This window comes from Nannobrachium achirus, assembly GCF_963921795.1.
Source record: "Nannobrachium achirus genome assembly, chromosome: 3".
NCBI classification, from domain to species: Eukaryota; Metazoa; Chordata; class Actinopteri; order Myctophiformes; family Myctophidae; genus Nannobrachium; species Nannobrachium achirus.
Window position 1 is genome coordinate 19,392,155 of NC_137812.1, and position 23,709 is coordinate 19,415,863.

Below are 23,709 nucleotides of genomic sequence, written 5' to 3' on the forward strand. Positions count from 1 at the left end.
TTTACAGTAGGACAAATTATCACAACTGCAAACAACAGCACTTCCGTCTGAGACTGTATGGCAAAGTTTTAGAAAAGTGTGCAAGTCTAGTTTGTCGAGCTCAAGACAATAGTCCGTACGTAGGAAGCCATTCTAAAGTACCCATCCACACTAATTAAAGACATACTGTGTGCATAGTATACTATCTCCCAATTAACATAACTTGTAATATGACAACAGACTGAAGAACACAGCTTTTTAGATCAACTTCAGTGTTTAATTATTCACAACCCAAAAAATAAAAGAAGAAAAAACAAAACAAAAACAGCTTTTCAACAATCTACAGTCATCATATAATTCGTCACCATCAGAAGAACAGATAAATCCATCTTTGTTATATTTCCCTCTGAATAATATTAATGCTAGACTATATTAGAAAGTATCCCTTGTGCTTCGTCTAAAACACTAATACTAGGACTCCAATCTTGATTTCTTGCCTCTGAGATAGGTTGACTACTTGTCTTCCGTGGCTTGCGAGACCAGGGTTAAGTTCAATTCGACATGGAAGTACAAACTGTAATTAGCTCGCTAAATGATACAGAGCATTCACTCTCGGCTATTCCTTCATCGTTGGCACGTGACAAGTATCTCATGCCAAGTTTGATTTCTGTTTTGATATTTCTAATCCACAAAAAAAATAAAATAAAGGAAGTTAACCTGGCCCTACTTGTATGTGTGTGTGCGCGCGTGCGTTTGGTGCAGAAGGCAAATTTCCATAGTAAATTGATATGCAGACGATGCAGTAGTGTATAGCAAACTGTCTCAGCACCATATCTATTAATGAATGACATGACAAGAGAGCAAAAGGATGAGAAATAATTTCTGTGATTCTGGTTCCCGATTTGACTATTTTTTTTCTCCTCTCTCTCTTTCTCCTTCGACACCACTTTTTACATGTTCAAAAACGTAAGACAGTTATTCAGTGGAGAGACACATTAAATATACATTATTGGACAAGCTCATGACAGATGAATAGTTAATAATCCCAGCAATGCCACCCTTTAAGGAAGGATCTTAACATTAACGATAGAGTACCTCCTAAGTCCTGACGTCACTCATTCATCCCCTGGGTCGGGGAGGTTTTTCTCTATGGAGAGTATCATTGGGTCATCTTAAAAAACCCATTTAGGCCTAGAATTATTTAATGCTTTAACCATTGAAAAATAGCAGATACACAAGCTCACAGCGAACTTGTAGATCTGCCATTTTTGAAAAATCGCAAAGTCTTTGAATACATCTTTTTAAAAGCGACCATTATTAACTCAAATACAACATGGAACAACATATTTTGAGATGGGGGGGGGGGGGGGGGGGGGGGGGTCCTGCGAAATATCAAATACATGTAATTTTGGGGGTCCTTGACAGGAAAAGGTTTGAGAACCACTGAAGGATTTAGAAGACATTTATAGAATCTGGTCAAAAATATTCAAAGACTTGCACAAATGTTCACAATCTTTCAAAGCTTGTCTGCTATTTTGTAATAGTTTAAGCATAAAATAGTGGTTAAAGTGGTTCAAATCAAAAGTGACAGATTTGCGTTCAGATTTAAATGGCTTAAAATCGTCTCAAAAGCACTGAAACAAACTGTCTCTGCGATATTGTTGGTCTGTGTTGTTTACGATAGTCACTCATATTTGATACAGTATGTTTCTGGCGATAATGTATCCAATTCAGCCGGCGGCAGTAACATTAGCGTTTTCTCACCGTCAGAATCTGTAGTTTTTTTGGGGGGGAACAGTTCTTATTCGACGCAATATATATAAAAAGAATATATGGGGAATTCAGAATGTCGGAAAAAAACGTAACCCAGGTAGGATGTGTAAATGACATCAGACTTCGGCGCGCTCTCTCTCTCTCTTGGTTAGCATGGCTGTCACTGGACCAAAGATGTTCTTAGTGCAAAGATACTTCACTGAAAGTGATCACAACACAGTAGCATAAATGGGTGTTGCCTATCTGATACCAGAACATAGGACTGCATTACATTATTTGTCAATTCTCTCCAGCATTTTCGCACCTTGAGGTCAGGACTGATAAGTTTGCTTTGGTTTTCAGTAATGGGAACAGCCTTAGGCAAAATCTGCCAACATTCATAATAAGCAAACGATTTTCCACCAATCTTTTGTTCATTACGGTCCACGTTTAGGCCTAGAATTATTGAATGCTTTAACCAGTGAAAAATAGCAGATATACAAGCTCACAGCGCGGCACAGAGTGCCGCGCTGCGAGCTTGTAGATCTGCTATTTTTGAAAAAAGTCTGTGAAAATGTGTGCAAATCTTTGAATATATGTATTTTCAAAGCGAACGTTTGTAACTAAGATTTTGCTTCTGGGGGTCCCTGGAACTAAATATTTTGAGATGCGGGTCCGTGGCCAAATACATATAATTTTGGGGGTCCTTCACATGAAAAGGTTTGAGAACCACTGACATAGTAGTCTCTCAAGAACAGACCAACTGAGCTCCAGTTAAGTGAAAAGGACCTTTTCTTTGACGATGGCCGGCCAGATTGCTGACATAGAAACATAGGTTTTTCCAAAAATCTTAGGATTCAAAAGACACTTATAGAATCGGGTCAAAATTCAAATTTTCAAGATTTTTCAAAAATAGCAGATCTACAAGCTCGCAGCGCAGCACTCTGAGCTTGTATTTCTGCTATTTTTCAATAGTTAAAGCATAAAATAATGATACACAATATAGTGTACCCGTTCTGAATGGGTTAATGTTTGCTGTCAAACATGCATCAGGAAGTTGCCATCATTTCACAGCATTTAGTGACAAGATGTTGGAGGAAAACTAATCCAGATTGGCAGCTTGGGGCCTCTACCGAGTTCTTTCCACTGCCTTCCAGTGCAGACAAGCAAGTAAGGCAGCGTCAAACAGAGACAACCCCGAATGCATACAGGCAACCAGGACACCAGTCACCAGGGCAGACAGAAGCTTGTTCGAGGACAACTTTACAACGTGTTACTCCGTCGTCACTGACGGGGGTGTGATTGTGGTCTGCATAGAGTTGACACAAAGAGGAAAAGCACAGCTCTTGGCCTACATTAAAATGTAGTGTTAATTTAACTCGGTAAGGGTCCGATTTTAACACTCCCAGAGTTAAACTAACACAGATTCTACAGTGTACTGAAAAAAAAAGAAAAGGAAAAAAAGCAATAAACACATGTCTATCAACATTCTATATATAAGTGCCAATCTACTGTAAGTTGGTCGGGGAGACCCTAAACTTCAAAGTCTTAATAGAGAAAAAGCAAAGCGAAAAAGAGTGAATATGACATGCATCGTCATGAAAGAAAGTTGTACATTAAACATAAGACTAAAACTGGTTGACAATAAATAAAAAGAAAAACATTTGCAGATAGCATGTAGCTTTGTACCTGGTATATTCCCTTAGCCTGGCTAACGTCACACTAGACTGCATGCGTCCAGAACCCATACAGTGCATACAGCAGATGCTGCTTACATGCCGTTAGCGTCAGCCAGTCTAATATTACTCCCTGGCTTCTGAGCACATGTCCCTAATCGGCTTCAATATGTGGCTTCCCTTTCTACTCGTGCATTTCACACTCGCCGACAATTCAACTGTGAAAAGACAAAGCACTGAACTCCTAAATTCACAAGTCAGAGGTTCCCTAAAGTGGGGCCTGGTGGGGACTCCCACAGGTCACTGAGGGGTTTCCCCAAATTAGGAACCAAAATGGACCCTTACAGGTCTAACTCTGAAGGTGTACCAAACTGACCATTACGGGTCCATTTGGTTCCATTTGCACAACCTCAAGAGATAAGGGGGTCTGTGGCCTAAATTAAACAAGTTTGAGAAGTAACTGGAGTGACTCGCTCAGTCATTTGTGACCAACAGATTGTGAAAAGAAACGTCCAGATTGCCGGGACTGGATTTGCTGGGTGTGTGGACATTCTTGCTCGTAAGCGCAATACGTGTGTTGATTTTGGTGACCCCATGGCTGCTCCTCTATAGCGCCACCATCAGGCTAAACATTCAAACTGAATTAAAATCAATTAAAATCACTTATGTCTGTCTGTCTGTATGTGTTTGTTAGCGAGATAACTTGACATCAAACTGAGGGAATGAAGAGCAGGCCGTCCCTCTGAAGGGATAACACAAAGGCCAAGTTCAGAACTGAGAACGGGTGGGTGGATCTCGTTACATTAAGGTGAGAATGATCAGTAGGCTGCCCCGAGAACATGAACAACACTAGACTGCACTCTGTCGAGACCATCAACAGCACAGTAAGGGTTTACTTTGCACCCCCTGGTGCATTTGTTTCACCAAATAAGCCCCATTTTATGTCATAGAGAAAATAGCCGATCCACAAGCATACAACGTGCCACGCGAGCTTGTTTTTCTGTGCCCTCATATTAATGTGGGAAAATGTTTGTGTACTGGCACTTACAAGGGTATATCAATCTGTTTTAGGATAGTCGAAGAAAACTATATTCCTCAACACATTTCCTCCTGTGACTTATAACTGCAAATTGTCCAGATGAGGCTTTTAAAGTGAGGTTCCATTTTGACATAACATTCTCACTTGTCAGAATGTGCACAAGCAAGGATGTTCTAAAGTATTTCAATAAGTGACGCAACAGTTCACCAAACTAGTTTTAAATCAATTATAATAGAAATCCCCAAATTTAGATCTAACGTGACACGTCATGAGCTTGTATATCGTCTCTGTCGGGTGGAAACCTCATGTGTCCCAAAACTGTTCAGGATTGGGGGATGAAAGTAAGAAAGGCACCTTTTTTCCCACGCTCAAAAGACTCCCAAGCTAACACGTCTGTTTGGAGGATTCTTTAGGAGGCAACAGCCACACACGTTGACGACGTCATACACACGCCCGAGATGCCAATCCTTGAGTCGGATTTGTGGCACAGTCTACAGCCTGTAGGAAGTAGGGCTGTTGCAACTGGGCAAACGGAGGCGGTGGAGCCCAGTGTGACGCTGGACGCTCCCATGATGAGCCAGTCAGATTGCTGACATAGAAACATAGGTTTTTCAAAAAACCTTAGGAGGATTCAAAAGACACTTATAGAATCGGGTAAAAATTCTAATTTTCACGATTTTTCAAAAATAGCAGATCTACAAGCTCGCAGCGCGGCACTCGGTGCCGCGCTGTGAGCTTGTATATCTGCTATTTTTCAATAGTTAAAGCAGTCTCCCATGATGAGCCCCAAGATGCCAGACCTCAGCTCTGAAACACTGACCAACGTTCAACATCTGCTGGAACAATCCGAAACTGCAGTAGTGTTGCCAAAACCACAGACCTTCAGGAAAGGAAAACCGAACACTCCAACACCAAAGCAAGATGAACCAGTTCCAGTGGTTGTCCTAAGATAATCTGCACCATCAATTCCTGGTACTGCTTTGTTGCACCTCCTACATTACATTGTTATTATTATAATAATACCAAAATCAAAGAGGAAAAGTACAGCTCTTGGCCTATATTAAAATCTAGTGTTAATTTAACCCGTTAAGGGTCAGATTTGAACACTCCCAGAGTTAAACTAACACAGATTCTACAGTGTTATTATAATAATACCAAAAATAATAGGTGGACATTTGTTTGCGGTCAGCAGGGTATTATTTACCACCATGCGTGAACAGTAGATATGCCTTGAATTGAGAGGGCATAGAATTCTGGATGTAAGCCATGCTGACTCTAACATGGAAGAGACCATCGACACGATACCAATAGAGCTCGCAAGATCAAAAACAAGCCTGTTGTGGTCAACGCTGACCCCAGAGCTGCGGAGCTGAAACGGCAGATTCGGGAGCTGCGTGCGACGCTGCTGAATGCTTGCGTGGACGCGTGGCTCCTGTGTCGTCCGGGCCAGGAGACAGCAGCGGAGAACGTGTCAAAGCTTTTGGAGCAGTGGTCTTCAACTTTTTCAGGCCAAGAACCCCTAAGTTGAGAGAGATGAAGCAGGAACCCCCACAACCTTTTCAAAGATTCCATATAGTTTCATCGTTTGAGAGCACAATCATCAATGTATTTTGGTTTCTGTCAATTAGTTTTTTCAGATATTTAACCACTTGAACAGTCAATACTTAATAAACTTGACATTTCACTCTGTCTGCTCTTTTAGCCCCTCTACACCAAACCTATTTGCCAAAAATAGCCAATCTACAAGCGTACAACGCCTCGCAGCGCAAGGCGTTGTGAGCTTGTAGATCTGCTATTAACAGGTCTCCCGTTAAATTGAGTGTACCAATGGAACCAAATGGACCGGACTAGAGTATCTGTCCAGACCCAGGGTCAGTGAGCCAACCAGGCCAAGCTTAGTGAACAGCGGAGGAATAGGCTACCGCTGTAGGCGCTGGAAGCTCAGATGTCAAGACGCACGTGGCACACGACATCTGAAAGGGATTTCCAGAAACAGACCGATATCCTACAGCACACAACTGAGGAGACTGCAGCAGAGTGGCTGAAAGACACCCTGTGGGCTGTGACAAAGAAATAGCAAAAGCATCACATCTACAAGCTCACTTGTAATACTTTTGCATGAAGCAGTAGTATGATCCGAGTGGGGCATTCGTTTTCAAAAACACACACAAAGTTAAACAATGGAGATAAGAGGTTTCTGCCCGACAGCAACAATAAGCCAGTATTACATTCTAATATCGATTATCTTATTAATCGAAAAAGGCAATCGATAGAATAAATCGCTCTTCCAATACACCGTTACTGCTTGCCGTCTCCACCACTTCTATCCAAAGAGTGAAACCATTTGAAGAAATATTCCCGGGGCATCTACTTCCATTCCGTCATTGAATAATTGAGAACACATAGTCTACCACCAATATTTTAAATTACAAATTATATTATATTATCTATTATATTATCCTTTCGCTTTCGAAATTCACTCTACCGATGCTGAACGGATCACCAAGTCTAACATGTTCAGTCTTTCAGCTTCAACTGTACAAATACCATTACATTCCCATTGACGGTGTGAACTTCTATTTCCTCATCGAGCGTCAGTTTAACTGTTTCGTCATCGAGCGACAGTTTGTTCCAACAGGCAAATGTAGAGGGAAAGAAAGAGTGCGGTGAGAGAAGGCAGAAGAAGAGGGAGGCAGTGGAGAGAGGGAGTTAAAACAGAGCTCTGGGGACAAACGCTCGGAAAGAGAGAGCGACCCGACGAGGGAGAGTGGAAGTCGAGGAACGTCAGGGAATAAAACATAAAAATCATCCTAGGCTCTGACTGACTGCAGTTGATTCGGAACGCTGCTGCTCGAGTAAACTAAAGCCAATTTGACTACAGACTGTGCCGTCACTTCTATTCGAAACATTCAGCAGCAGCTAAATCTTCCATCTCCCGACAAACAGAGAAATAATGAGACCAGGCCACGGTCAATATCAACCCTCAAAATCAGGAAGGACATTTTATTTGGACAGATTTCATTTGAACCCGCCATCCACAGTGGCAGCAGGTGCATTACAATATTTATGCATCTGTCCCCGTGTTTACCTGCCAAACCCATTCCAGGCAGAGCAGAGCCGACAAGCAAAGCAGCCACAGTTTACAATCTGTCAGCATTGGGGCTGTGAAGGAGTAGTGGAAGTATTTTCCTGCATTCACCCAGCAGATGGAACCGGTGGTCTTCTGATTACCCAGACAGACCCACTCAGCTAAGGCCTCGCTACCGCTGTACTGACTAAACTAAACTAAAACCAAAACCTAACCTCTCCCTAAAAGTGACATTGGCAATAAGTGACAAAATCCTTTTATACTTTAAGCTGTACTGGTTTGATTCCAGAGAACACAGGATCATTCACTTTTACTTATACTGACATGAATGACCACATTTGAACTTTGACGTGAAAAAAAACTAAAAAAGACTCATTGTTGTTATGGTCTCCGTCGGGTGGAATCCTCATATTGTCCGAAACTGTTACTTTTCAGCGTTGATATTCAAAAATGGCACCAAAAGAAACCACATCTACAAGGTCAAGACTTTCAAGCTTGCAGATCTGCTACTTTTGACACTTTTGTGTGACGCTAAAATATGGAAATAAGAGCTTTCTCCCCGACAACAACGTTCAGGATTCCCACCCATTTTTACAGATGGATTTCCAAAACGTTTCCCGAATATTTAACCCAATTTACAGGACTATATAACAATCATTCAGCGCAATAACAAGTCTTTTACTCCTATGTGCACTGCCCAAAGACAGGCAGTGTAGCAACAATAAAGCATAGAATCTTGAAGATCTACAAGCACTTTGTGAGCTTGTAGATTTTTGTCAAATATATTAGGCTTCTTTTTATTAACAAAATCAATAACCAAAAACAATGCATTTTTTCCAGGACCTTCCAGGACCCTTGATCAATTCCAAACCTTTTCCAGTACTGAATTTTTTTTGTAATTTCAAAATATTTCCAGGAATTTCATGACCGTGGGAACCCTGAACGTTATGCTTAAACTATAAACTGTTGCACGACAGTGTTGCACGCTGTAAAATACAATAATCCACAAGCTTGCACCTCATCGAGACACATTGTGAGCTTGTAGATCTGCTGCACTTCTTCAGCATGCAACAAGCTATGAAAGGAGGGCTTTAGGAGGTTGCACTGATACAGAGGACTGACTGGAACGGTGACGGTGAATAACACGACTGAAGTGGACAGTTGCTCGTAGAGAAGTGGATTGGAACTGCTGCTCTACAACGATATGGTGTCTTAAAAGAAAATTCCATCTTTAAAAAGAGAACATAAATTAAAAAGATAAAACCGAAAACAAAAAAAAAAGTGTCAAGAAATGGGGAGTGCACTTTGAGACACTTGAGTGTTATAAGGAATTTCTGATTGCCAAATAGCATCTCACACACACACACACACACACACACACACACACGCGCACACAAACACTCGCGCACGCGGAAAGAGGGGAAGGGAGCAAGCAAACGGACTGGAGTGAATGTATGAAGGGCCAAAGACAAGGAGAGGAGTGTTCTTAACACTCAAACACAACACGACAACCTGAGACTAGTGTCATAGATGATGGACTGAGGGTAAGGGGGTCTAGAGGAGGGGGTCGAGTGTGAGAGAAGAGCTGATGATGGGGGCGAGAGAGAGAGAGCGCTAGTGCAGAGCTCAATGGCAATTTCAAGAGAGAGAGAGAGAGAGAGAGAGAGAGAGAGAGAGATGGGGAGAGGAGAAATAGTGCAACAGAGAAATAAGTAAAGCAAGAGACCCTCTTGGATGGGACAAACTGCAGACAGGGTGGGAGAGGAGGAGGGGGACACAAGGAAGGAGGGGGTCTGAGTGGGAGGAGGAGAGCAGAGAAGCTCGTGTAAAGACAGGAGAGACTGAACGAGGGGGTCGAGAAGGATTTCGATAACAGCAACAGAGCGCCAGTGCTTTCAGGAATATGGCTGAGGTACTCCATATCCTGGTCTGTAGACGGGCCGCCCCGTCGGGGAGTGGGAGTTGGAGTAGCCGGGCGCGGCCGGGTAGCTGTATCCGCCGTAGGAGTAGGAGGCCCCGTAGGGCGCTTGCCCAGCCTGGGGCTGGCTGGGGGTGTACTGCCCGAACGCCGAGCCCGGGTGCGGTGCGGGGAAGGTGGGCTGGGTGGGGTAAGGGCAGGCGGGGGCTCTGGGCGGGTGGTAGCCCGCGGTCGGGGTGAAGGGCGAGCCGGGGCTGGGGTAAGGGGGGAACTGGGACGGCGGGTTGGCGGGGGCGGCTGCCGCCGCCGCTGGCATCGGGGGAGGGTTGGAGGGAGCGGCGGGGTAAGGGGCGTAGGGCATGCCGGAGGAGGGGGCGCCCACCCCCGCGCTGGGGTGCGCGGGGCCGGCCGGGTGACCGGGGGGCTGCTTCTGCTGATCCGCCGCCGCCGGCGTCGTCTGCTGCTGACTCTGGTCGGCGCACGTGGATGACGTCATGATGGTGGGGTCGGCGCTCTCGCTCCTCTGCCGCAAGACGTCCTGGAACTTCTCCACCCGCACGCGTCTCCTGTGAGCCAGGGAGCGCAGCGACAGGAAGCGCTCCAGGAAGGAGTCCAGGGGCAGGGAGCCTTCTAGGAACTCGTCAGCTAACGCCTGGGTGGAGGGAGGGACAGAAATGGGTGAGGGGGGGAGACACGGTGACAGTTTGTGAGATTTATTAACACATAATGACCCCGTTATCACGTCCACAGACGTGTTAACTGGTTACCATGGTAACCGATAGCTGCAGCGGCAGCTACATTTCCCATGATTCCTAGCGGAAATAGTATTCTGCAGACTTCCGGCTCTCTTTGCTTTGTATACAAGCTCGATAAAGAAACATGGATATATTTCCACTTCTTTTCCCATATGGCTTGTTTGGTCAAAACAGCCTGTTTTCTATGGACCATAGCTTACACACAGTATTTTTTCTTCTCCGCGTGAAAGAAAATACTCTGATGCATGCACAGAGCCATCGAAAATCTGATCAATACAATAGGAAAAAGCCTGATGGCAGTCAAAGTGTTAATGTTGAACTCACGAAGTTGATCAGCGTTTCCAAGTGCACTTAGTATAAGTGACTTTGGCCTGTTTTTTTTTTTGTAAGGGCGCTTGTAAATATTGGTAGTTCCCGGGGTTTTCCCAATTGTTTCTAAAGTATAGTTGATTATTTGGTACAATTTCTATTTGCATGGCCCAGCCAAGAACTGTGGACAGTGTCATATTACTGTACCCATGATTTGTGTATATGTAACATTATCTGACACTAAAGTAATTTATTCTACTGCTTTCTCATGCCTTCTCATGCCTCACGGCCTTTCAATTATTATTTATTTAAACCTACCTACCTTTATTTACCCAGTTGAAGTTAGCTGAGGAACGCCCTGCTTCACATTCACACACCCATTAAGACCGGGAACGCATCCGTCTCACGTAACCACTTATTACCATTATTTTTTATACTTTGGCTATTCAAAAAATAGCAGATATAGCGTGGCACACTGTCTGGAACAGAGAGCTTGTAGATCTGCTATTTTTGTTGCTCAAGGGCACTTCAGCTATGTTAGGGAGAGGGTTGAGTTTCCCAAACAGTGGGTCGGGAGTCGGGACCCATTTGTGATCTACAAGCTCACAACGCGGTTTGGATCCTGGGCAAACGTTTAATTTCTCTTTTGGGTCACGGACTAAAAGGTTTGAGAAGATGGAGGCCATTCACTTCCCACGCTCAGGAGGTAGAGAGGCCGCAGTTCGATCCCGGGCTCCCCCCAGAGCTGGGGTCCTTGAGCAAGACTCTGAAACCCTAACCTGCTCCCGATGAGCAGGCTGGTGCCATGCATGAATTTCCTCTGCTGTTGGTCTAGGAGTGTGTGCGTGAATGTACCGTAGCGCATATTGTAAAGCCTTTGATAAAAGGTTAAATATAAATACATAATTTATGCTTTTATCATTTGAATTCTTCTTGGTGGTGTTTGTGGAATTGTACCGGGAACCCTTCGGTTACAAACTCGCTCCTCTAATCTGTAGGCCGCCGCTGCCCCATAGCATGGCAAGCCATCTGGACATTGGTTATATTATATGGTATATTTTATATGGTTTAATATTTATTTACAACCATTTAACATTATAACGCGACTTAGGTTGGCTGCCCTCAGCTCTGGCTGCTGACAGAGTGCTCTGAGGGCATCATACTGCCGGTTCAGCAGCCAGCTCCTGTACTAAGAGCTCTGAAACATCCATTTTGATTTGATGGAGACTTTTTAGGTACAGACCTCAGACTCTGCCTCTGTGTTGCTGCCCTCTGTCTGTAGTCTGGAGAACAACGCCTCTGGAGACACCTGGCCTACGATCCCATCTGGAGAGGAGGGGACAAGAAAAGCTGTAAATATCCAACGTTCATGCATGACACAAATATTAGAAATTGTATTAATATTTAGCTTTTAACCACTGAACCCCAATATCAGGGGCCTTCAACGTTTTCAGGCCAAGGACCCCTTAGTTGAGAGAAAGATGATGCAGGGACCCCCACAACCTTATCATAGATTCCATATAGTTTCATTGTTTGACAGCACGATCATCAGTGTATTTTGGATTCATGTTAATGTGGGTTTTAAGATATATAACCACTTGAACCATCAATACTTAATAACCTTGACTTTTCACTGTACTTAGTCTGCTCTTTTCCCCCTCCAATGCTCTTTGACAAGAATAGCCGATCTACAAGCTCACAACGCCTTGTGAGCTTGCTATTTTTGGCTAAAGTTCTCAGAATATGGATGCTGGGGTTCAAGTGGTTAATATATAAAAGGGGGGAAAAACAAGTTACTATCACACAAAGATTTGGAGGACCCCCTGTAGTAACTCTGAGGACCCCCTAGGGGTCCCGGACCCCCTGTTGAAGACCCCTGCCCTATATAAAGCGGGCTAGAGATAGCTGCAGCTAATTATTAAAGTAATGATGTGTCAGTTTGATTCAGATGTGCCGAAGAGCAAGCACTGACAACAGTGTTATTGTCAACTGCTTGCTAACTGGTACACCTAAATCAAATCAACCCATAGTTAACTGCATTAGCACAGTAATAGCACAGTAAACACTGCATTAGCTGCAGTGTTTACTGTGCTATGACACTGATGAAGTCAGCACTTGCAACAGAGCCATTCAGTATAAATGTAAGTAAATCTCAAATACGGTGTTGCTTGCTGACAAAGAACTGATCCACAAGCTTATGGCCATGTCACACCAATGCAACTCCTTGCAACTACCATTGAGGAGAACGGTTGCAAGTAGTTGCATTCAACGGTTTTGTTGCAAGGAGTTACGACCAGTTGCATTGGTGTGGACTGACCTAAGTGTTAAGGCTGCAACTAACGATTCTTTTCATAATTGATTAATATTTTGCCATTACCTTATTAATTCGATTTTAGGTTATTTTAGACTATGTTCTAACTAACAAAAATACATTTAAAGATGAATAATTTAAAATGACGTAATTTACAAAAAAAAATCTCAGCTGCTGATTAGGTTGCCAAATAAATACCTTTTTCTGACCGCATACATTTGATTAAAGAATACACATTTTGTCAGGCTAAAGGGTAACAGTACTCTTTTCATAAAAAGTCATATTTGACCCTATATTCCTGCACGGTATATACAAAAAATATCATAATCGATTCGATTACGATTAATCAATTAATCGTTGCACCCCTACCAAGTGTGCATCATTTTGCTGCTTCCGTGCGTCATTGTTGGTAAAAGAAAAAAAAAAAAAGAAAAAGAAAAAGAGCTAACAAGGAAGCTGTTGGAACCTTTGCTAAAACATCCGAAAACAGATTAATAGCCGATCTACAAGCTACATTATTACAATATTTATCATGTGATGCTTGTAGATAGCTATTTACACTATTGTGTCAAATGTATGGCAGAGTTTACAGAGCTTAGTGGTTAAATAAAGGTTGAAAGCATTAATGAATGAATGACCTAACAAGTAAAACATTGTTTAAATTCCACACTGTTGAGCACACAGTCAGGACAAATGTACAACTGGAAAATCTGGTTTTCTTCATTTACACGAACTGTAGCTGAGGACAGCTTACTGAAGTTATTAAAAAGACAACAGTAATCAGCATGTGTTGATTAACTGCCGGCCATATCGGCTTAAATACTCACTTTGCCACAATCCACAAATGCATGTCACACAACACACATACTGTACACATACTGTACCTAGGCAAGTCGAGTGAAAGACACATTCCTACAACGGACATAATGATCCGGAAGTCCAGAATATCTTTTTTTTTTTTCATGTCAGAAAGGCTGACTGAAGTGTATGATTAAACTGTCCATGGTTTGTATTGTTTAAAGGGGGGAGTCGCAATAGATCTTAATATCATCTAAATATATAGCAATATAATTTAGAATCGTAATGTACGTAAATCGAATTGGCAGATTTGGCACCCTAGGTATCGTACGTTATGTACGTACTGGATCATATTGAATCAGGAGGTAAGTGAATCGTCACACCCTAGCGAGTCGGTTTGCCTGATGGAAGCCAAAAACTAATTAATGGTTCCCTTCCATTGCATAGTCCCGCTGTGGCATGCCACAAGCTCTACCCACATTTTTTGTCTTTCCATTAGTACTTGGCACAGCTGAAACGATACCATAATGGTATGAAAGAATATATAGCAAAAATAGTGATGCGGTGTGAGCTTGTGGATCTGCTATTTTTGCCATCTTTGAAAATCAATTATTTTACTACAATTGAATACATTAATTAGTTCATTAACTGTTGCATCCCTATTATAAAGCTTAGAGACAGGGACAGGGTTTTTCCAGATGCCATTTTTGACCATTCTATGATTCTATTAACTGTAGGGCAACTTTTGCATCAACATCTATTGACAGTTAAATAAAAAAAAGTCGTTATACACATAAAATGTGGGGAAACAAATGAAAATGTCACCCTCTCCCACCACTTAACTTCCAACTGAAACAGATTACATTAGTCTTCATCCAAGTCAAAGTAGCCATGACTTTCTTAGTCAATAGACTGTCAGAGGGCAACGAGGAGATGCATACTGTACGTCAAATCCTATTTCCAAACAAGAGGAGTAATTGTATACGTCTGTGGTCTGGGCCGGGTGCCTTTCCTTCTCCTCTCTCACTTGTGGTCCCATACAGTAAATGGAAAGGGAAAGGGAGATGGAGAACCTCGTCCCGTGGGGGAGACTGGGTTCCCACACATTTTTAACAATGATATTTCAAAAGTATTTTACCCCATTTCCAGGCCTATAGCAATCATATGGCGCAATAATGAGACTCTTAAACCAGTGTACTATAAATGCACCACACAGGGGTCATCGCCATGCTGGCTTGTGGTGGACACTTAGTGAAACTTCACTTTTTGCCAAAGACATAAAAAGATTTAAAACAATAATTACCAGAACCACATCATAAAGAGATGAGCCCTGAATGACCATAACAGGTCTGTAACACAGAGTGTATAAATGCAGCATTACAGGTCCATTTGTACACAGTGTTATGGGAGTCCTTGCAAATAAAATATTTGAGAACAACTAGTACTAGTTTCATAGTAAATCAGTGTCATATTCTGAAGAAACCCTGGAGACCTGACATTCAGTAATTGGGTCTTATGAAAATAAGATAATTATAATGGTATAAAAGAAAATCTAGAATCTGCCACGGACAAAACCAAGTCTTGCCACGGACGCATTTGTCCGTGTACGGACAAGTTGATGACCCCTGGCACCACGGCAGACTGGAGCAAAGGTGTCACGGGAAAAAAGAACAGATCTACAAGCCAACAACATATGAAGTAGCACTGCATTTTACCTTGATACATCTTCCAAGTAATGCTAGACAAAAATAATGTATTCCGTTGCCGCAGAAACCTCCATATTTTAATTCCAGTTTTTTCGTAAATGAATGCCCTACATCAGGGGTAGGCAACCGTAGGCACAGGAGGTGCCAACATTGGCACAGGGGAGGGTGATCACTGGCACACTGGCATAAGTAGGAGAGAGGTGTTTTCTTATGTATTAAAGTTTTGTTTCAGTTACATCTATATACTAATTACATCCTGCACATAATTCCACATTCATTAAAACGCCTGACTGACTGGGGAGGGAGTCTGGGAGAGAGGTGGGTTCTTGCTCAGAGTCTAATGATCATTACATCCGGATGTGAAAAAAATAGAGGTCGTTAGCCTATGGACAATCAAAATATGATGGAAATATTACATTTTGATGTGGTGTCATAAATAAACTGATGTGGCACACTGGCTATCAAGAAAATGAAAACTTAGCACTTCACGTCAAAAGGTTTGACGACCCCTGCCCAACGTGATCATACTACAGCGTCATACAAACACATTGTAGATCTGATACTTCTGCCATTTAAAAAAAAATTTCAGCTCGACCCAGCAGATGACTCCTCAGATGGTTAAGATGAGCACCCGTGGGTGAGCAGTCAGGAACACTTCGATACACAGGCTGGGAGGTGAACCGGCAACCTCCTGATAACCAAATGGCCTCTCAGCCAACTAAGCTACGACTGGCGCATTAACGCCATTATCCATCAACTGTTTATATTCCACTGCACTCCACACTCCATTCCATTATGATTATTCTATCATGGATTACTTTTTTAATTCATTGAATAATTGAGAACCATGTTTCTTTTGATAAATCATTGTATTTTTGATATCAACAATCAAGGGGAGCAGAGCAGAGCACATCTAGTTTCCCTCTCTCACCTCTCATGGCAGAGTGCTGTCTGTATGTGTCTCTGACGCTCTCTAGCTGGGAGTATCTCTCCACCAGGACGTCTCTCTGCATCTCCAGCCGGGGTTTCATGTCCAGGTTCTGCTCGGCTAGACTGCGGTTGGAGGCCAGCGCCATCTCCCTCTCCAGCTGAATGTTCTGGATCTTGGGGAAGAAAAGTGGACAGAATCATTATCATTTTACTTGACGATTTATTGTCATAGATCGGCCCTTTCCGGTATTTTCTTTTTCACTTTTTAGTTTGAAAATGTATGAACAATTTCCACCAGTCAAATTCATACAGATGACTGGAAACAAACCTAACAATTATGCAAAAATGATTGTGATTATCTCATAATTGCAATCAAATGATTAATTTCGACAGACCTAGTAATGTTCAACCGGTCCTTCTAAACATTTGTCCAAACTGCACCAAACTCTGTCCAAAGGCGTGCCAAGAGCCTAGAGATTGTATGATACCAGATTAATTCCTTGATAGTTGTTTGGTGAACGTCATGTATTTTGGACACACCTCAAGTTACAGTCCGTCTGACGGGCTCATTTTATAATCTGTATTAGGGCTGCTCGGTTAATCGAGGAGCAGAGCGGTGTCGTGCACAAAATCTTGAAAATAGCAGCGTTGCGAGCTTGTAGATCAGCTACATTAACGATTGGCTATTATCAGCTTTTTCTTCGTATTCATTTTAATTTTTTTGCCTATAATATCATGCCCAGAATAAGGATTCATTGATTAACCTATTATTGTTATCACCAATTCAACCAATATAGTTTGATATAACTAAATCTGCATTTAGAGTGCATAGTTCTAAGTCAAAGCTCTCTAGCTCTCCCCATTGTGTGACATACAGACACATGAAATAAATGTGGGAATGTGGGAGTTGACCACTGACCGACCGCTACACATTAGGCTCGAGCCTATGGTCAGGTCACCTCCCACATTCCCAAGATGCCCCGCGGACTTTCATGGGATAATGTGACTTATTGGGAACTAGTAGGCCTACACTAAATAGTAATACAGAAATGGCTGGTTTATTGTGTCTAAAAATACATAATTAGCCACTTGTAACACCCGGGATTCGAACCCTGGGTCTCACGCTTGAAAGTCCAACATCTTAACCATTGATCCAAAGGGATATCCTTATGGACTGAGGGAGATACTAGACTTTTGAGGCCATCAGGCTAAGGCAGTGAGTCACTCTGCTACATATGCATGCCCCTACTCAAATAACTCAAATACTCAAACTCAAATAAACAAAAATAGGCAAACATTTGGCAAAAATTGCATTCAGCAAAATGTGCAGATGATGCAACGCAATGTTTTGTGAGACTGCAGATCTGCTATATGAGTGGTTAAAGTGAAACACTTGCACTGTTGTTGTGCATGTCAGTTAATTGTTAATAATTGTCATATACATTCTTTTCCTGCAAAAGGCTAAATACCGTATGTTATAGTCTGAATGTCAGAAGGAACACAGATGGATGGATGGACACAACAATGAACAGAATGTAAAACTAGTGCTTCTTTCCAACATCATGAGTAGTGAAAGTTGGAAGTATCTCTCTTTAAACTAATAAATAAATACTTAGATAGGCAGTGCCTGTTTTCCACTTTCTCTGTCTTTGAGACTGTAGGAAAGTTGATCCGGTATAGGGGACATTTGATACAGGAACACGTGCAGTTCCGGAGACACGCAGGATCTCCTGAACAGTATTTCATATCATGCATAATATCAAGCATTCGTAGCTTTCCCTGCTTGCCGGTCACATTGAAAATAATGCAGACAAGAGTGAACAACATAACCTATGTATGAAAGGATTCTATTTGACTAAATTATTTCTAAACCATGATTTGCTCTAGCACTTCAAATCGTCATCTAAACTTCCATAGGATCATGTGATATAAATACTGGTGCCGATGCCTTTCCAATCCCAACAAGATTTTTTTTTACAAATAAAACATCTTCCTGAAATATATATAATAAGATAAGAATGTTACAGAATGTTGATGTACTGTGAGCTTGTAGAGCGGTTATTCTGTGTTGTTTGTTGTACAACAAAATGACATGGGGCTTATTATCCCATTCAGAACGGGTACACTATATTGTGTATCATTATTTTATGCTTTAACTACCGTGCTGCGAGCTTGTAGATCTGCTATTTTTGAAAAGTCGTGAAAAATTCAATTTTGACCCGATTCTATAAGTGTCTTTTGAATCCTTCTAAGGTTTTTTTGAAAAACCTATGTTTCTATGTCAGCAATCTGGCCAGCCATCGTCAAAGAAAAGGTCCTTTTCACTTAACTGGAGCTCAGTTAGCCTGTTCTTGAGAGACTACCATGTCAGTGGTTCTCAAACCTTTTCATGTCAAGGACCCCCAAAATGATATTTATTTGGCCACGGACCCCCATCTCAAAATATTTAGTTCCAGGGACCACCCAGAAGCAAAATTTGAGTTACAAACGTTCGCTTTGAAAATACACATAGTCAAAGATTTGCACACATTTTCACGTTAAAAAATAGCAGATCTACAAGCTCACAGCGCGGCACTCGGCGCCTGCTAGCAGTAACTTTGTGTTAACCAGGCAGGTTGTGGAACGCTGGTTATTTATAGTAAAGGCCTGTGGGAGTGGTTGCAATTTGTGTGTGTGTGTGTGTGTGTGTGTGGGGGGGGGGGGGGGGGGGGGGGGGCATTACACAACATGATCAGCATATCCACAGTCTTGCAAAGTTGGTCACTGAACAGTTGTTTGACGGTTGGTCTTATGGCACTCTGACTATGGAGACTAGCCGAGAACCTTCCATGAAACTTTCCAGAACCGGTTAAGTTCTGTGATTGATGTTTGTTTATGTTTCCATGACCACCAGAACCAAGCATGAGGAGCGAGGTACAGCACAGAACTACAGCTCACTCTCCATTCAGTTTCTGTCAAATTAAAAACAACCATAAATGCTATGAAAAAGATATACTGTATGTATGAACTACTGTAAATTATCAACTGTCATTATTATTACTGATACTGTACCTAACAAATAAAATTGGCTCATATGCAGAACATTATAGAAATGAATTAAATTACTATTAAAGGACCGGTTCACCTCTGGGACAACCAGATCTTATTTTATTGTTGTTTGGGACACGATCAACACAATCCCGAGTTATTTTTTGTGTTCAATCTGTGTTTTTAGATATTTTAGTATTTCAGCATGCTACAACATGCATGACAACATGGTCATATGATGCATTTTGCATCATATGATGCATTAGATGATGCAATATCATGCTACAAAGCATCATATGACCAGTTGTAGCATGCTGAAATACTAAAATATCTAAAAACACAGATTGATCCCAAAAAATAACTCAAGATTGTGTTGATCGTGTCCCAAAGAACAATAAAATAAGATCTGGTTGTCCCAGAGGTGAACCGGTCCTTTAAAGTAAAGCTGCACTATTTTCTTCTTCTACCCCGGTTTCCTGCCCAAGTGCTGAATGTGTTACCAGTGAGCTAATATGACCTGCCTGCTTGCTCAGGAGATAAATTGAATCATGACCATTAGGTCAAAATTTGGGTCAGATCCTGTGTCTAGGTGGGACATCACCTTTGACACGATCTGAATGTCTCAATAGAAGAGCAGGGAGACAAAATACCAAATACCACCCTGGCCCAATTGTAATGTAATGTATTAACATGTGAAAAGAAAATACAATTCAGTTGTAAGCTGGCTGTCCTCTGCAGTTGCTGTCAATATAATAACTGTAGATTATGTATAACTGGGTTCACACTTGGCAGTTGTGTTAATGGCAGCGTTGTGTTGCTCAAGCATCTGTTTGCAGTGTTGTCATCTCGGTTTGACCAAAAAATAGCACTGCTAGCTGCTTGGTTAACACATTGGTTAGCACTTTGATTAACATGTTGTCACTTTGTTAAATGTACTGATTCACATACTACAGTGCAGTCACCGCTCAACGCAATACCATATGACATGATGAAGTAATGGCGGTATGTCATTTTCCGAGTATCCATATGCCATTTCAGCCAATCAGGTGAAGCTATCTGACTGTTGACAGGTATGTCACCTTCGGGAAACTGGGACTACAGAGCAACACAGAGCCTATTTTGGGGTTCAAAAAGGCAGTGTTCTGGTCTTAGGTGCATTTATTTTCTGGCAATCATTATAATTGTGTCCTGCACTCAGCCAGTGAGCCAGACAGGCTCATCATGCAGGCTCATGGGAGGTCATGAAGCACTTAATTGCGTCCAGAGTACAAACCTGGTCCTGGTCTGGACATGTCACATGTCATCTCTCCTCGATACTCATGTCTCTCTCTCTATTGTAATATACATAAACATGAAAGATTCCATAACATAATCTCTTAAAGATCTTTGTCAGATAAACTAATATTTCCATTCGTTATAGCCATCTGGTGGGGCGGGACTCTGCTATTTGAGTGGGGGGCGCTCACTTAACAAAGCTCTAACATCACACAATGTTATCCAGCTGAAAACATCACCATGTCACTCCTGATTTATACTTGGTTGTGCGACACTGCTATGTACCAAAAATAGCATAACCTGGCATTGTGAGCTTGCAGATCTTCTGTGCACAACGCTGGTGCCCAAATGCGTATAGAAATCACCACAAGAAGCTGGTGATCTATCTGTGTCACTTTTACATTTTAACCACTTTAACCTTTATTTTATATTTTAGCCATTGAAAAATAGCAGATATACAGGAGCGTGTTGATATTGCGACATAGCATCTGTTCGACGGTCCATTCTTTCGACGCGGGTGAATGTTAACCCGGTGAAAAGCTAACCTCCCGACGCGGGTGAATGTTATCCTCTATGCCTAAACCTAACCCATCGCTAACCTCAGTAACCGTGACACGGGTGAGTATTTAACCTGCCGACGTGGTTGTCGAAAGAATGACACATCGAAAGAGCGATATTTCCCCCAGATATACAAGCTCATAGCGCGGCACTGAGCTTGTAGATCTGCAATTTTTGAAAAATGTTGAACATTTGTGCAGATCTTTGAATATGTATTCTTCTAAAGCAAACATTTTTTAACTGATATATTTTATTCTGGGGGTCCCTGGAACAACATACTTTGAGATGGGGGTCTGTGGCCGAATACAAATACTGTTTGAGCACCTACTGAGCACAACAGGTTTTTTAGAATCTCACACACACACACACACACACACACACACACACACACACACACACACACACACACACACACACACACACACACACACACACACACACACACACACACACACACACACACACACACACACACACACCGCGAGAGAGAGAGAGACATTTTCATAATAGCAGGTCTTATTATTTATTACCTCATCAGACTCCAGAGCCATGGACTCCACCCTCTCCGTGTTGTCCAGGAGCTCCTGCAGCTCTGATTGGCTGAGGTCCTGGAGCTTCTCCATTTGATTGGCCAGGATGGCTGCCCGTCATCCAAGGAACCAGGAAATAAAAGTTAAAAACACAGTCTTGTGTAAAGGAATCAGAATAAACGTCCAATCACGTTATGTCCCACACTAGCCTGTTTACACAACAGTCTAGTTATTAATGATTAAACTTATTGTAAATAGTAACAACACAGATTACAATTTAACTGTGCCGTTCAGTGCCCCAGTTTTTCCCTGCAGTGATAAGCCGACTAATAATATATGAGATAAAAGGATAACGTTGTTAATACGCATATTATTAATGCGTCTATTAGGCATTTATACTCCGCCGTACGACGGCGTCGCTTGCCGAAAACACCATAACCTCGAGCGGTTCTTTTTGGCGAGCGACACCGCTGTACGAGCCGAATATTAGGCTTTTAAACGTCAGGAATGGTTGAGTTTCCCAGCTAACGTGCGTGTAGCTACTAAATGTTAGCATCTCCACACAGACACGGTGTAATAGATAAGATATCGATAGACAGGCCACAACACATCATCAACATGCCTATCATGTTATTATCCTCAGTAGAACAGCGGGGGAACTAAAGGGGCAAAAGGAGAGGGGTAAAAAAAATGCAGATCTCCAAGCTCACAGCGCGTAGCACCCGCGATATCTTATGAGCTTGGAGATCTGCCTTTAAAAAATAAAAAATAAAGCACTTGATTTACTTCCACATACCGGAACGCTAGCAAACCAGGCCTAACGTGGTGAGCGTGGTGGCGGTGTCACCAAGCAGCGGTCGCGGCATTCAACAACAACAACACCACGGGGATATCAGGTGGTGGTGGTGGTGGCACCCAGACCAGGTGACAGCGTCCGTCCAGCCGCCTGGTGGTGACCCTCCCTGGCCGGCTGGCTGGGCTGGGCTGACTGCTGCGGGCTTGGCCTTGAATTCCTTCCTTTCTTTTCCCCGACTAGAACGACAACAACCTGCCCGTGAAGGAGAGGACAAGACCCCGGGTATAGGGCCGAGCAGGGGCGGCCTCCTCGGCGTGGCCCGGGCTGGTGTGGTGCTGCTGGTGGATATAAAGGTATCCGCTTTGTTTTTTAGCGCTATAATAGGTGGCAGTTTGGTGGCAACGGCAGTCCGTAGGTATGACAAAGCTGCTCGCTAAAATAGCCGTCAACTCTTCTTTTCCTTGGGAGTCGGGACAGACAGACTGACAGCCAGGGAGAGCCTGAATGGAATGAAGCCCGTGTTGAGTCAGACCAAGACGGCTTGCCCTTTTTTTATGGTGGGGAGCCGAGGCGAGCAGCAGCAATAAAACGTCCGTTGCTGAGGCTTAACGGCGGCCGCGCCACGCGGTCCCGACGACGGCCGGAGAGCCTGACGGCGTTTATTCGAGGAGAACACGTACTAAAAAACACGGCAAAACGCGTCTATTTTGTCGCCAAATGTGGTGGAAAGTTTCTTCTCGTCACACTGGTGGCAGGAACCGCCGCCATTTCTTTTGGACTGGTCCATGTTTTGTCTCTCCGTTTGCGTTTTTCCTTTCATGGGGAATGACTTGGGGTTAAACGTGAAATAACGTCGACAGCAACTGGATATAACCGTGTCCTTGATATCGCCGCCGTTCGCGTTTGTTGTTATAACGTTATGTTGAATTATGTTTGTGTTTTAAATGGCAATTAAACAGTTGAGGCCCCCTGTTTGCTGCCGTAGTGGTACAGTCCTGCGCTCAGCTGATTCCAAGGGAAACCCCTGCGTGACAGCAATATTCCATCTACTGCTGCCAGCCTGGAATACTGGTGTCACTGGCAAATATTGTCACTTTAGGGCAGGGAATTATGTTTCTTTCCTAATAAAATATAGTTGGCTGTGTAGAAAGTTGTCTGAAACGGTATTTAGACCCTAATAGCTAAACCTCTTGATGAGGGCGTTGAGGGGGCTCATAATTAGATTTTTTGGGGGCGGTGGCAGCTGTACAGTTTTATGTGTT

At 42.7% G+C, this 23,709-nt stretch overlaps 1 protein-coding gene across 1 annotated transcript; it reads right to left on the reverse strand.

Moving 5' to 3' along the window:
- Positions 1-2,301: 2,301 nt before the first annotated feature.
- vps37c (VPS37C subunit of ESCRT-I) lies at positions 2,302-23,205 on the reverse strand. Its single transcript, XM_080722272.1, has 5 exons — positions 22,448-23,205; positions 21,652-21,761; positions 16,263-16,434; positions 11,760-11,842; positions 2,302-10,104 (listed from the first exon to the last, which is right to left on the reverse strand). Exons 2-5 carry the CDS (start codon positions 21,742-21,744, stop codon positions 9,430-9,432), a joined length of 1,023 nt encoding a protein of 340 aa, XP_080578398.1. The 5' UTR covers positions 21,745-21,761; positions 22,448-23,205; the 3' UTR covers positions 2,302-9,429.
- Positions 23,206-23,709: the final 504 nt, after the last annotated feature.

Excerpts from the sequence above, each read along its gene's own strand:
- vps37c (XM_080722272.1), bottom strand. The coding sequence starts at position 21,744 with ATGGAGAAGCTCCAGGACCTCAGCCAATCAGAGCTGCAGGAGCTCCTG. Across the intron at positions 16,435-21,651 it reads TGGCTCTGGAGTCTGATGAG|ATCCAGAACATTCAGCTGGA; the intron begins GTAATAAATAAT and ends TTCTTCCCCAAG. Across the intron at positions 10,105-11,759 it reads ACACAGAGGCAGAGTCTGAG|GCGTTAGCTGACGAGTTCCT; the intron begins GTCTGTACCTAA and ends CCCTCCACCCAG.